This window comes from Megalops cyprinoides, chromosome 7 (genome assembly GCF_013368585.1).
Source record: "Megalops cyprinoides isolate fMegCyp1 chromosome 7, fMegCyp1.pri, whole genome shotgun sequence".
Classification (NCBI taxonomy): domain Eukaryota; kingdom Metazoa; phylum Chordata; class Actinopteri; order Elopiformes; family Megalopidae; genus Megalops; species Megalops cyprinoides.
In genome coordinates, this window is record NC_050589.1 from 39,545,203 (window position 1) to 39,560,086 (window position 14,884).

The 14,884-nt window shown below is 41.0% G+C and overlaps 2 protein-coding genes across 4 annotated transcripts in view; both read right to left on the minus strand.

The window, feature by feature from the left end:
* The window catches only part of LOC118781178 (wiskott-Aldrich syndrome protein-like), a 41,867-nt gene extending 37,194 nt beyond the window's left edge, over positions 1–4,673 (minus strand). The window contains exons 1-4 of the mRNA XM_036534096.1: positions 4,477–4,673; positions 2,262–2,402; positions 1,873–1,959; positions 1,369–1,465 (exon numbers count right to left, since the gene is read on the minus strand). Of these exons, the coding sequence (XP_036389989.1) occupies positions 1,369–1,465; positions 1,873–1,959; positions 2,262–2,402; positions 4,477–4,581 (430 nt within the window). The 5' untranslated portion in view covers positions 4,582–4,673. The remainder of the gene's footprint in view (positions 1–1,368; positions 1,466–1,872; positions 1,960–2,261; positions 2,403–4,476) is intronic.
* Positions 4,674–8,103: 3,430 nt separating this feature from the next.
* slc38a5b (solute carrier family 38 member 5b) overlaps positions 8,104–14,884 on the minus strand; it is a 46,069-nt gene continuing 39,288 nt past the window's right edge. For all 3 annotated transcript variants that reach the window (XM_036532925.1, XM_036532924.1, XM_036532926.1), the window contains 5 exons: positions 13,531–13,631; positions 10,582–10,706; positions 9,420–9,564; positions 9,024–9,127; positions 8,104–8,926 (listed from right to left, as the gene is read on the minus strand). In XM_036532925.1, coding sequence (XP_036388818.1) covers positions 8,822–8,926; positions 9,024–9,127; positions 9,420–9,564; positions 10,582–10,706; positions 13,531–13,631 — 580 coding nt within the window. In that variant the 3' untranslated portion in view covers positions 8,104–8,821. The remainder of the gene's footprint in view (positions 8,927–9,023; positions 9,128–9,419; positions 9,565–10,581; positions 10,707–13,530; positions 13,632–14,884) is intronic.

Genomic DNA, 14,884 nt, shown 5'->3' on the forward strand with positions numbered 1-14,884 from the left:
GTCCTGAATGCGTCCCTGACAAACATTTTGGGTTTCTTAGCTAGCCCATGCTAAACAAATCTGGCGACAGAGACTGACGTAGGCGGGGTGATGTAGGCAGTAACGAAATCTGAACACAAGTGGTCAGCTGGACCCCTTGGAGATGTATGTTAGACACAGGTGTAAACGGCAATGTGTCTTGGCTGTCCACTTGTGATCCAGTTGCCCAAGACGCATTTTAAAACCAAGTGTAAACAGGGCCAGAGTCATTCAGAGATAGCTGGTATCAAATTACAGTTGGTTTTGAATTTTGGTTGCTTGGCAACATTCAAAATGTTTTTCTGTTCCTGTGTGGAGTAGTATTATGAGGCAGACAGCACCTCCTCTTCCACAAACTTTTACAGACACACACACACACACACCCACAAACAGACACACATACAAACAAACACACACGACCAGACACACACACATGCACACACGCCCACACATGAACAGACACACACACGTGAACAGACACAGGAACAGACATACACACATGAACAGACACAGGAACACACACAAACACACACACACACAAACAAGTCATTCAGAGACAGCTGGTGTCAAATTACAGTTAGTTTTGAATTTTGGTTGCTTGGCAACATTCAAAATGTTTTTCTGTTCCTGTGTGGAGTAGTATTATGAGGCAGACAGCACCTCCTCTTCCACAAACTTTTACAAACACACATGAACAGACACACACACACAAAAACACACACACACACACGCATACACAAATACACGGACACAGAAACACACACAGAGACACACACACATACATACACACACACACATACATACACACGAATAGATACACACATGAACAGACACATACACACACCCACACACAGACACACACACACACAGATACACGCAAACAGACACACACACACAGATACACACACACATGAACAGACACAGACACACACACATACAAACACAAACACGAATAGATACACACACGAACAGACACACACACACACACACAAACAGACACACGTGAACAGACACACACACACACACGTGAACAGATACACAAACACACACACGAACAGACACAGACACTCACACGATCAGATACTCACAATGAGATACACACACACACACAAGCAGACACAATAACATACACAGACACATACACACAGACACACACACAGATACACGCAAACAGACAGACACACACACACACGAACAGAGACACACACGTGAACAAACACAGAAACACACACACCAGCAGACACACACACACACTCATATGATCAGACACACACACACACACACACACACACACACACACACACACACGCACACACACACACAGCATCTTTGGATCTTGATGTGACTGACCTTGGCGATTTGCTCTCTGGCGGATCGTCTCCTCCATAGTGTTTTTGAAAGCTTCTGCTTCCTGTTCACTGCTGAAGTTCAGCCCCACCTGGCAGTCCTTAAGGCACAACAGCAGTTAATCCCTTCTCTAATATTCTTTCTCATTTCATAATTATAAAACAGTAAAAATGACAAATTATTAAAATAACAAGGATAATTATCAACATGTCACAGTCCACATAAAAACAATGATCAATGACACCCTGCTATATTAGATGCATTCCTGGAATCCTAAAAGGATTACATCAGGACGAGAGTGCAAGTTCAGGACTGTTGGGACTCAGGATATCACAGGATGTCACATCTATACAGGTACTACAGAAGAAAATAAGTTTCATGCCTTTCAACACTACTAGAGATGAGCCTGAACTAGAGATGAGCCAGGAACTTGTCCTGACCTCTGACGTCAGGCCCCTCACCTTGTAACAGCAGTACAGTTGTGGGGGAGGAGTGTACTGAACTTACATCTGCAGCAAAGGTGTGGAAGTAGGGCTGAGGACTACAGTAAATCATCTGGTCATATAGTTCCTGCTCCCATATCTGCTTTTCCTCCTGAAAAGCATACACACACATTTAGGACAGCCTAATATAAACTGCTAATGCCATCATCTGTTATTGTACTAGTAAGACGTGTGTCTTTGTGTCTTGCACAATGTGTTGTATTCAACACTGTAATATAATTTTGAGTCAAAAAGACAGTGGAGGTGTAGAACAGTGTGTTCCTTGCACAGGGCAGGGTGTTTTGTTATAGCTTGGAACCCCAGAGTGCTTCCAATCAGCAGGATAAGAAGAGGGGACATTGGGGTGGGTGTTTGGGGGGATACTGAGGGGGTGCTGGGGTGGGTTAAGGGTACCTTAATGTCATAGAGGCGAATGAAGTAGGAGCGGTGCTGGCTGTCCTTGATGAAGCACACCACTCCAGCATGCTGCAGACTCCAGAGGGAGGGGCTGTGAGGCAGGGACATGTACAGCTGCACAACTGCAGTGGCGAGGGTCTGCAGATAGAGGGTGCCATTCGTACTGTTACCTATGTGCTCTGTACTGTGTTGCTGCTGCCAAATGCATTACTATTACCTTCTGTATTTTTACAATTGCTTTCTAGATCCATAACTTATGTTTCTATATTGTGTAAATTAAAACCCTGGATTTATTTATTGTCTTATTTATTTTAATATTTGATTCATGTAAATTTTGGAGATTGTAAGTTGAAATACCTATGTCAGTGAAACCTAAGAATATAGACCTTATTATGTCAGAGCAGCTTTTACTCTGCAGATAAAGAGAGGAAGTTTGACCTGCAGTCTGAGGGTACAGACATCTTCCTATTTCTGTGTTTCTGACATACATATGCACCCATGCATGCACACATGTACACTCACTAGCACACAAATATTGCTATGTCACAAACAGAAACACATACCTGCACACACTCCTCATTCACACACAACACACATGTGCACGCATACATGCACACAATACTGCTTCAGAAACAGAAACAGACACACACACTTGAAGACATACTCCTTCTCTAACACACATACGGAGTGCTGTTTCAGACTCACACACACACAGACATTCCTCTTTCTCAGACACAAACACACACACACACACACACACACAAACACACAGTTTCAGACCCATTGATTGTTTTTTTCTTTGATTGATTTACGCTGAGATGTGAGCACTTGCAGTCATATCAGTCTGTCGCATAGAGAGGAAATGCTGCTTTAGTGATTGTGCACCAAAGGCTCTGTTTCAGTGACATTAGAAGACATTTGTCTTTGTCTTAACATAATGCTTATCTGGTTGTATTTGAACAAAATTACATGCTCTGCATTTAGCGACAGAGGAAGTGGCCTCTGGTTCTACTTCTCTTTTGTCTTATTTGGTCTTGTCATATTTTGGTTGATGTATCAGTAAGAGAACTGGTCATTTAATGAAGGAATAGCCCCTTTCAAGGTGATACACAGAATAATCATGTGACCTCACGTAGTGATGAAGGCGGATTTAGATTCTTACTGATCGCATGCCATAATTTACTCCCCCACACTACTGGTATACTCCTATATTCCCCACCATTCCTATCCTATACTAATCTCATGCTTCCCCCATACTCATCCTCCCAGCTGCAGTCTACCAAACTCCCATATACTGTCCACATACCCCCCATTCTCAACCCCTGCTTGCCCAATATGCTTTCCACACTCATTGTGCACTATTTGTACAAGCACACAACCAACCCACATCAAATGAAGAGCCTCAAGATTACTCAGAATGTTCTTTAAAATGAAATCCAGGAAAGTATTTGATAGAAAGCACCAAGCATTTGTTAATCAGCCTCTAAAGAGCTGTTAGTCTGAGTGCTTGTCATGTCCCACAATCACTTACAAGCAAAAGATATCTGAGCAAAACATCTGTTAATATCTAAATGTGAGTCTTGCTTTTCCTCCTGCATTAAATTTAATTGCACAAAGTCTGAGTGCTCCATTCATTTACTAGGGTTGGTCTCTCCAGAAGTTCCCCAAAGTAACAAGTACACTTGTGCAGAATTATGAGCACCTCCATTCTTTCTTCTCCAGCTGGCCTGAAGCACATAGGTGCACAACTGTTGTCCCATTACAAATGTTCAAGTTCCAGTTGGATACATACATGAAGTAAATAATGTATGTAAATAAAATTCCTGATTTTCATAAAACATCTCTACAGTTGGTACCTCTAATGCTCATTAGCTGTCTCCAGTATTTACAACCCCCATTGTTTAAAATATGTTGTTACTGAAACAAGTAGGTTCACTTGTAAAATTCACAAATAAAGACCATTAGCTGTAACATCAATCACTACTGTCACAGGTCCTTGCTATCCTATTCCATCTCTGATTTCAAAAACTTACCTTTTACATGACGTCTAATTACGCCCATTTACCAAAGTAAAAATTAGCCTCAACATTCAGGCTGACTGATTTTACAGTGACTGTAGTTCTAGTCTTAATTTACAGTGAAGTGTGCACAAGCTTGCTCTCACTTATACCTTCATTCAGCATTTGACACACAGTATCTGAAGCCAGCTTACCAAACGCCTTCGGCCCAGCAGCTCCACTAGACGCTCATTCTCCTCGCTGCTTAGGAGGACACTGAGGCTGTTCTCCTGTGTCTTTGACTTTGAACATGGGCTCATTGTCTGCCTGCTATGACTCTCCCTCACAGCGAGATGGGATGCAAGCAAAATAAATGATTTCAGCCCAATTTGCCTCTTTCTCTCTCCTTGAAAAAGGGAGTGACTTACTGGAGCTCAATGAAGAGACTTCCGTGTTCTTCAGCACATGAGCTCAAGCGGATCAAGAGTAAGAATAGGAAGTGGCGGACCACAGATGTTTTTTTTTGTTTTGTTTTGCTTTTTTCAGAGTTGCTGAGCTCACTTTAATGTCCTCTGCTTTAATTCAGAGGAAGTGTGCGGGGGGTGGAGGGCAAAAGAATGAGGACAGATTCAGAGGGGTTTGAGATGTAGGTTGTATGAAGGTCTATGAAGTCACTGACATAGTTCACACAAAATATCTGGCTGTACACAGCTTTGTTTTGTCTTTCTAATGGAATATAATGAGATGACATCAGCCCAGCTCCACATTTGTGGTGTACATGTCCTGCAATTTCCCTGAAATCTAAGAGAACAATTGTCTATTTATTTTTTCCTCTCCCTTGTGAATAGCAAGCAATTGTTGTATTGTGAAATACATTACATTTATTACATTATTGGCATTTAGCAGATGCTTTATCCAGAGCAACTCACATTGGTTATGACGTTTTACATGTTACCAGTTTATACAACTGGATATTTATTGAGGCAATTCTGGGTTAAGTGCCTTGCCCAAAGGTACAACAGCAGTGGGGTACTGAATCAGCAACCTTTTGTTTATGAGTCCTGTTCAGTCCGGTTCAGTTGCTGTTCAGACCAAACATCAGAATGGGTAGGAAATCTGATTTAAGTGACTTTGACCATGAGATGATTGTTGGTGCCAGATGGGGTGGTTTGAGTATCTCAGAAACTGCTGATCTCCTGAGATTTTCACGCACAACAGTCTCTAGAGTGAGTAGAGAATGGTGTGAAAAACAAAAAACATCCAGCAAGCGGCAGTTCTGTGGGGAAAATGCCTAGTTAATGACAGAGGTCAGAGGAGAATGGCCAGACTGGTCCAAGCTGACAGGAAGGCAACAGTAACCCAAATAACCACACATTAAAACAGTGCTATGCAGAAAAGCATTTCTGAACATTAGAGGTGCAACGAATAATCAACATAGTCGACTAAAATCGTTGATCAAATTAGTTGCCAACAAATTTAATTGTCGATTAGTTGGTGACATCATTGCGTGTGTTTTTCATGCTGACTCGGAATGCTCAGACATGTAGCCTAAGCTACGTTGCTTTACTGGAGTGAACAATAGAGATGGCAACACCTTCACGACCAAACACCTTAACCCTTTCGCACGTAACTTATTTTTTATGCTCTGTAGCGTGCGTTATGTTACATAGTTGTTATATTTTCATTAGCATTATTAAGCTTCTCATAGTTTTTAGTTAGCATTTGCTATATGTTTTAATGTTAAATCGCTGTTTCCTCAAAGCTAAAATTAGCTAGAATTTTTCCAATCTAGCTTTCTAATCGCATCGGTTTTAGCATACGCGCTAAACGGCTAATTACACTGGTGTGACCGTATGCCCGAAAGGGCTCACTCTGCTAAGAAGGTTGTGAACGGCAACATTTGCAAACCTGACCTTGCCTGGCATTGGAGCACATCAGTTATGCTCGAGCATCTGAAGAGGTGGCACGTTGGCTCTCTGGATGATGAAGACTCGTCTGGTTAAGTTAGTTAGCTAGCTGGCAAAGCCAATGTTAATGTTAAAAGTCATGTTACTTCACGTTATGAGCTGTAACATTTTCTATTTGAAATACATTCTGAATGATCCTGTTCACATTCCAAATTTGCCCTAACTTTACAATGTTAAAGCAGAGCCCGTCTGCTATTTAGAAATTCTCTGCTTAAACGTTGCATTCTTGTCATGGCCACGTTTATGGCTGGAGATAGTGTTGCTGCTGAGTGCACACGTTTAGAGAATACCGCAGAATTTGATTGGCCTACTTTCTAAATTGCGAAAGATTTCTACAACTCATGGCTATGCGTGCATGTCCAATGTGGGTTGCATTCGAATGAATTTGAACGAGTTATGGGTTTGTTGGATCTCCATGGATAGCTTTCTTCAAAGGAAGCAGACTTGTACTCCCCAGAAAGCAACTGCCCTCACTGAATTAGTCCTAGTAACCCTTCTAGTATGTTGCGCGACCGATCCACGTCTTTTGAACGGGTCCTTGGTACAAACGAAGGGATCCGAGTCGTACTTGAGGGCCGTTGTTTTTATTGTTCGCCCAAATTTCACTGCCTGCTCTAAATCCATTCAGTGTAGCATACTACACTGAGAGAGAGAATGTTGTAAAGCACAAATACAATGACATGAAGTCTGGCAATATGAGTAATTTCTGATCCACATCATGTCATTATATGGAGATAAACCTAGTAACCCCTGCCCCCTTAAAAAAAAGAAATAAAAACATTTTTTAAAAAGAATGATGAGCTGTTAAGGTCCGGCTGCCTTCAAAGAGCCGTTATTCCCATCGCTAAACCATTCATTAAAAGACGTATCAACTTTGTCTTTGTTAGTTAGCATATGCCTAAAACAACCTCAAGCTAAATTTAAAAGCTGATAGATAAATAAGAGCCATTGAGTAATTGTGCGTTTCATGATCCGAAGTCGTTTCAATAATCAGCAGATTATTCGACTATCAAAATAGTCATTAGTTGCAGCCCTACTGAACATACAACACGTCGAACATTGAGGTGGATGGGCTATAGCAGCAGGGGACCCCTCTGGGTACCACTCTTGTCAGCTAAGAACAGGAAAGTGAGGCAACAGTGGGCACAGGCTCACCAAAACTGGACGGTAGATGACTGGAAAAACATCGCCTGGTCCGCCGAATCTCGATTTCTGCTGTGACATGCAGATGGTAGGGTCAGAATTTGGCGTAAAAACATGAATCCATGGATCCATCCTGCCTTGTGTCAACGGTTCAGGCTGGAGGTGGTGGTGTAATGGTGTGGAGAACATTTTCTTGGCACACATTAGGCACCTTAATACCAATTGAGCATCATTTAAATACCACAGCCTACCTGAGGCATGGTTGCTGATCATGTGCATCCCTTTATGACCACAGTCTACCCATCTTCTAATGGCTACTTCCAGCAGGATAACGTGCCATGCCGCAAAGGACACATCATCTCAAACTGGTTCCAGGAACATGACAATGAGTTCAGTGTACTCCAATGCCCACCACAGTCACCAGATCTCAATACAATAGAGCACCTTTGGGATGTGGTGAAATGGGACATTCACAGCATGAATGTGCAGGCGACAAATCTGTAGCAACTGCGTGATTCTATCATGCATGGAGCACAATCTCCACGGAATGTTTCCAGCACCTTGCTGAATCCATGTCATGAAGAATTCAGGCCAATCTGGGGGAAAAGGGGGGTCCTACCCAGTATTAGAGAGGTGTACCTAATAAAGTGGTCACTAAGTGTATGTTACATTTCAAGTTGTCTTGTTCACAGATGGACAGACAGACACAAAGGGCTATTGTGTTACGTCTGCTCCACCTGCTGGTGGGGGTGGTAATTTATTTGAAAGAGGAATTATGTTCACTATGACATCCATCGGAAGCGCTGTATCACTGAGATGAAAGGAGCAGATCAAGTGGATCACTCAATGGCACCACGGTCACTAATGTGAGGTGGGAGGTAGTGGCTGTGAGGAGCACTCTTGGCACTCACCAGTCACTGGGCTCACAGAGCAGAACCACAGTTTGTATTTGCAGGACAAAGTTTTATACATGCCAAAATATAGACACTACATCATCCTGATCTCACTGTACATACATTTTCATCCAATAGAAGAAAGTACATATAAACCTGCATTCACTTTATTTTGTTACAGGGGAGGTAATTGGCAACAACACATAAAGGTGCAGGAAAGCAAAAATAAAATGTGAGATATAAGAAATCTCTCTATGGTATCTAAAGGAGACAAATTGGTTTGGGTTGTGCTTACGATTAGGATTGTACCCGCACCACAGTTAACTTTACTGTAACAGGGCATGACCACCTGAACACACAGCAAGATACATTTTAACAAATTCTGTTCCAGGTTCAGAGTGTGATAGCTGACTATGAGGGACCATGGGAGAGATTTAGGTAGTGGATGGCCATTCTTTCAGTGATGTCTGTGATACAGTATCTTACACCAGACTGATTTGAAAAGTTGTGATGTTTGTCGTCATTTGGCATTAGTGTCCCCGTTTGGCCATAGCAAGCTAGTGCCCACCCCCACTCCTGTTCTCTCCATTCACCCAGTCCAGCACAATGAAGGAAATACTCATCACCATGAAGACAAATCCAAGGGCTGTGAAACACATCACCTGAAAGGAGAGAAAAGAGGGAAGGTCACTCATCCTTAGAAAGACATGGCCGCAATGGGATGATTCTTTCAAGATTTTAGGTGAGCTCATCCTATACCTGGATCTTTGGTCTGGAATTTAGGGGCTCTTGATCAACAGGGATAATGCGGAGATAGAATAATCCAGGCAGGATGAAGATCAAACTGGGAGCAGAGGTGGCCCCTGGAGAGACAGATAGAAAAGCACACACACACACCCCCACCCACCATAAAAGCAAAGTCAGAGACAGAGAGGCCAGTAAGAGTGAATAGTTTAGTCAACAATCCAACAGGAAGTGAAGCTATATGGATGACATGCCACAGACAGACATCAGGATGAAAGTTCTGGGATTTGACAGGGAGTCTGTTGGCATGTAGCTGCCGCACAAAGCACACAAATTCTGAAGGTTTTGCTAAACTGCCACAGGCTGACTTGAGACTATATCATTATCACTGCAAACGTTTGGCAAGCTCACCAATTATTCCAAAGATGTCTCGAATGTTAGGTACAAAGATGACAAGGAGATTGACGACAAAGAGGAGAGTGACAGCAATACCAGCATGTCGCGCCCAGTGGAAGGGCTTTTCAGGAAACAGCAGCTGAAGCAGAGCTCTTCGGATCTAAGGGTCATCAAGATCATCATTCAAACACGAATGGTACACCTGCATTTCAGTTAACTGTCCTGTGTCAATGACAGGCTCAAACACCTGGCTCTCTAATCACCTTGTTTCTCCACACAAAAATGTCAATAACACACCTTCCATTACTGTCAAATCTATTTCTATCAAGCATTATAGTCAATATCTGGAAATCCCTTTATGCTTAGTTTATGGGCTGATATATAAGAGGAGATAATACGTATAATCAAGTACAAGAGCAACCAAGTTTAGTCCAGTCAGTTATTTCAAGAAAATGAACAAGGTACTAATCACTCTAAGATGGCTTTCATGGAATACCTCAAGAATATTAACTAATGGTGCTGTAATATCTGTAATATCTATGCAACAGTTAGAAGTTTAACCCTTGCAAAACTCAATGTCAGAGCGCAGGCACGGACTCACATGCAGACCAAGCAAACTCAGGTTCCAAATGGTTTATTGAGATCGTAGGGCAAGTTTGTAGTGGGAGAACAGGCAGGGTCAAAAACCAGGAAGGCAGTCCGAAGCAGAAACAAAAAAGAGTAGAAATCAAAAAGCAGGAACAGGCTGGGTCAAACCGGGCAGGCAGGCAGATCAGGCAACCAAGGCAGGGCGGCAGGCAGGGACGTCATAAGTCAGAGCAGGATAAACAACAATAAATAATCAGGCAGGTACAAATCGGACGAAACCGAGACAAACTGGCAACAAGACAGAGACAAGCAGGGAATATAAAGGGCTGGGGCTGACGAAGAGATAGGATGCAGGTGGGCAGGCAGGCAGGTGGAGGCAATCACGTAATCAGGTGGGCAGGGAGGGCAGAGAGCGGGGCAGGGCTGGAACACAAGGGAACTGTAAACAAAAGCACATGGACCACATAGACAGACAGGGAGAACACCAAAACAACAGCTAGGGGGGCAGAGTACTGACAATTAAAAGCATTGAATAGATGAGAAAAGAAACTGGCATAAGTCTTTAAGGGCAGTTCGCAGGCATTCTCACCGGAAAGAGTACCACAGGGACAGTGAGAGTGACAGCCACAAGAACTGCCAGCCGCACACACAGAATCAGAGTGTCCAGGGGGTCAACCTTACTGTAGGTGTGGAGCAGCTCTGCCTCCACATTGGCTATAAATAGACAGACAACATAGACAAGAGCATCGTTCAGTAATATTGACAATGGTATGTCTGTTTCAAAACAAGGTTCAACCAATCTGTTTAAAACTTCTGAAATCACAATGCTATTTCGCTGAAAGATTCAAACAAATACCTTTACCATGTTGAGGTACATAGGAAATGTCACTAAATGATTGTAACTGAGGAATTCACACAATTGGTTGTTACTGGAGAAATGTTTGTTACCCTTTTATATTCTTGCATTTTGTTAATTATCCATCTTACAGCTGCAAGTTCATCGCCTGGTCACAGCCACACTGACTGTTGAATTTTCTGTTCTCGATTCTGAACCACATACGAACATAAGAAATGTTGATTCATGCTAACAATAGCCCATTGGTCCATCTAGGTTCAAGTGTATCTAGAACTGTGCTGTGCCTGGTCCTGAATGCTTTGAGGCACAGGTGGCCAGTCCGTGGTTCTAACGTCCCTGCCCTTCAGAGTTTCAGGCCCTTGAAGTCAGTGTAAAGGGGGAAAATCACATTTCAAAATGGATTATGCACTGATTAAAAATGTTATTGTAAGATGATGTGAAGTACTTCAAAAGCTACAACAATGTAGACAAATTGGGGGCACGTGAGCAAGGAGTTTTGGCATTGTGCCCGCCATTTTACCGGAATCATAAAGCCAGCAGAACTGCATTTGGGACAATAGCCATTTTCATACCAAGTATAAAATACAACAGATAACAAAATCAAATTAATTAATAATGGAAGTTCTTAGTATAATACATGAATTAAATTAATTTAATCAAATAAATGATTAAATAATTAAAACTATAAAAATATTTTACAAATAACTATTCATATAATGTATCTGTGTCACACACACCAATGCATCTCAAATTTGAGAAGATACAGTGGATCTAGGAAGTCTACAAACCCTTTCAAATTTTCTTCTTTTTACTGCCTTAAGATCTTAAATGAAAACCCATTAAATGTGATTTTTTTCCACTTTAGACATAGTAACCGACAACATCAAAGTAAAAAAAGAAACAACACATTTCTGAATATTAATTTAAAACAGAAAAACTAAAACATCTAAATTGCATAGGTTTATGCACTCTTTATAATGACAGTTGTAATTACACACAGATTTAACCATTTACCATTCAAATCATGCCCAAAGCTAACCAACTTCACCTGTGACCAAAAGAAGTGATTCTGATTAGTTCAGGATAACATTAGCTGCTCATGTAAGTTTCTTAGGGCATGCAGTGTAAGGAAACAGCTATGGGCAACAAGGACCTACCAAAACATCTCCAGAATTGATCTGTAGGCACAGATCAGGAAAAAGGTTAGAAATAGATATCAAAGGCCTTAAATATATCATAAAACACAGTAAAAACCATAATCAAGAAATGTATAAATATAGCACCACCAGGACCTTGCCTAGATCAGGCTGTCCCTCCAGGATGGATTACCATGCAAGGAGGAAACTCATCAGGGAGGCCACCAAGAGCCCAACAGTAACATTAAAAGGGATGCAGTACTTCATGGCAAGGACTGACCACCATATGCACATAGCAACAGTTTCATGTGTTTATGTGTTCAATGCTGAGCTGTGTGGTAGGGTGGTAAGATGGAAGCCACATCTCACAACGAAGAACATCCAGTCTCATCTGAATTTTGCAAAATACACTCTGGATCTCCTGTTGCCATGTGGAAAATGATCTTGTGGTCAGATGAGACTGGGGCATAACTTTTTTGCCTTAATTCCAGATGATATATTTGTTGCAAAGCCAACACAGCCAATCAACCTAAGAACACAGTCCCTACAGTCAAGCATGTTGGTGGCAGCATCATGCCATGGGGCTGTTTCTCTTCAGGAAGGACAGGAGCTCTGATGAGGATAGAGGGGAAAATGAAAAGTGAAAAATACTAAAAAAAGATTTTAGATAAAAACCTGCTATCCTCCACAAAAAAGCTGAAGATGAGGAATCATTTCAACCTTCAGCATGACAATGACCCTAAGCACACAGCTAAAACCACAGTAGAATGGCTGAAAAAAGGAAGATCAATGTGCTGGAATGGTCTAGTCAGACCCCTGATCTCAACCCCACTGAAAATATTTGGACTGACTTGAAGAGAGCTGTTCAAAAGTGGTCCACTCACAATTTGTGAACTTGAGCTCTACTGCAAAGATAAATGGGAGAAAATTGCACAATCTAGATGTGAGAAGTTGGTAGACACTTACCCTAACAGACTCGCTATAGTTATCAAAGCAAAAGGTTCTTCCACCAAATACAGTACTATGTTAATGGTATACAGTTTTTGAAAAACTGAGACATCTGATTTTAACTGTAACTGTAGGTCTGACTTCACTTGTCTTGATTTCAGACTTTAAGACACCAAATAAAAAATAAGAATTTGAATGGGTGTGTAGACTGTCTAGATCCACTGTATATCCTGCTTTGAGTATAGCTAGGATTTTGGAAGCTGATTCTAGTTTAATTGGTGGAATGCTCAGTGTCAGGTTACCTCAGGTCAGAGAGAGGTTCAATCACACACCTGCAGCACAAGACTGAGACATACAATCAGAAATAGACCACTTTTTTCTCTAGTATGCCATCTGTTCAACTTAGTGTCAGTTCCCATCATATACTCTTTAACATTACAGAAAAAAGACCTGACAGATCAACCAGGGATTTCAAACAGAGTATGTTTCATTATTTGCTTCTGCTTAAAAGTAACTGAATAAATGTTGGCACTTTGTCTCTCTCTGTTAAACAAATATAGTTATTGTATTTAAATTTACCAGGATCCTACTGTCTTACTGTAGAAGGTGAGGTAGCCAAAGATAGCAGTGAGGAGGTACATCACAAACATTCCTAAGATAGAGGTGTTGGCAATCGCCTGCATGCGCTTCTTCGTGGGGCTGAGATGGAGACAGACAATCCATAAGGATAAATGAATGACAGGGAAACAGCCAATCTTACAGCATGTAACCAAACATAAAAAGATAATCATCTCACATATACCGGCACAAGCTTTTGATGAATTTCAAACAATATTCACTCTCATAAGAGCAGAACTGTTAAAATTATTGGCATTTCTCTGGCAACATTCATTCTCACAACAGCAGACTAAAAGCATTACTGCTTTCTAAATCACATTCATTCTGACAAGCAAGACTGTTGAGATCATTACAGTTCCTGTTATTCACTTTTGCAAGTGGAAAATGGTTAAAACCATGACTGATTCACATTTATGTCACAGTTTTGAGCAATGGCTTACAGTTTCAAAATCCCACAGATCACTTTTTGAAACTGAATAACTACATGTGGTTGATTTGCAACTGATTACAAAGCATGAAATATTACAAAGTTCAATGTATTTAGTTGATAAAATTTAGTTGACAAATGTTGTGCAACATCACAAGAATTTTCTTTCTTTAGATTACATAAATTCTCCTCTACATAAATTTTGTTGTGCTCTGCTTGATTAAATCATGTATGTTCTCCTTTGTGTTGTCAGATCATTTGATTTGTTTCATATTTTAGAAGGTATATAGTCTTTTACAGTATTGTTTGATACATTTATTTAAAGATTGTGTCAGACTACAAAACTCATAACTCCTGGGATGTACACTGTAATCTTCAGTGTTTAGATCAGATTTTACAGGTACCTCTTGCAAGAGCAAATACTCCTCCAAATGACACAATTATTATCAGTTGTCTCTTTAAAGATCCTATATAAATAACGGAACCATTATTATCGTTGATACACTTTGATAAACATTTTTATCAAACAATAAATACGTTTTTAAAATCCCACATTAATGGGGAAACAAAAAATAAATGGGAAGAAAGCCAAGATAAACCAATACTATTTACACCGACTAATAGTATACCTTGCTAATGTGAACACAAGTCATGCCTGTTTCCAGTCATGCCAGTCAATAATTATTGTTATACTTTCTGCACTATTAACTATTCTGCACTTACCTGAACATATTACCACAGCAAGGTCTCTACTGTGGAACTAAATAGATTTGTTTCACGGTGATGTGCCTTCTCAAAATGTACATAACTGGCTGTGCTCACTGTATGGATTCATGAGATCATGTTGTTTCTTTGAATCTTCTAATGGCAGATGTTACATTTGACTTAGACCATACCTTCCAGCATC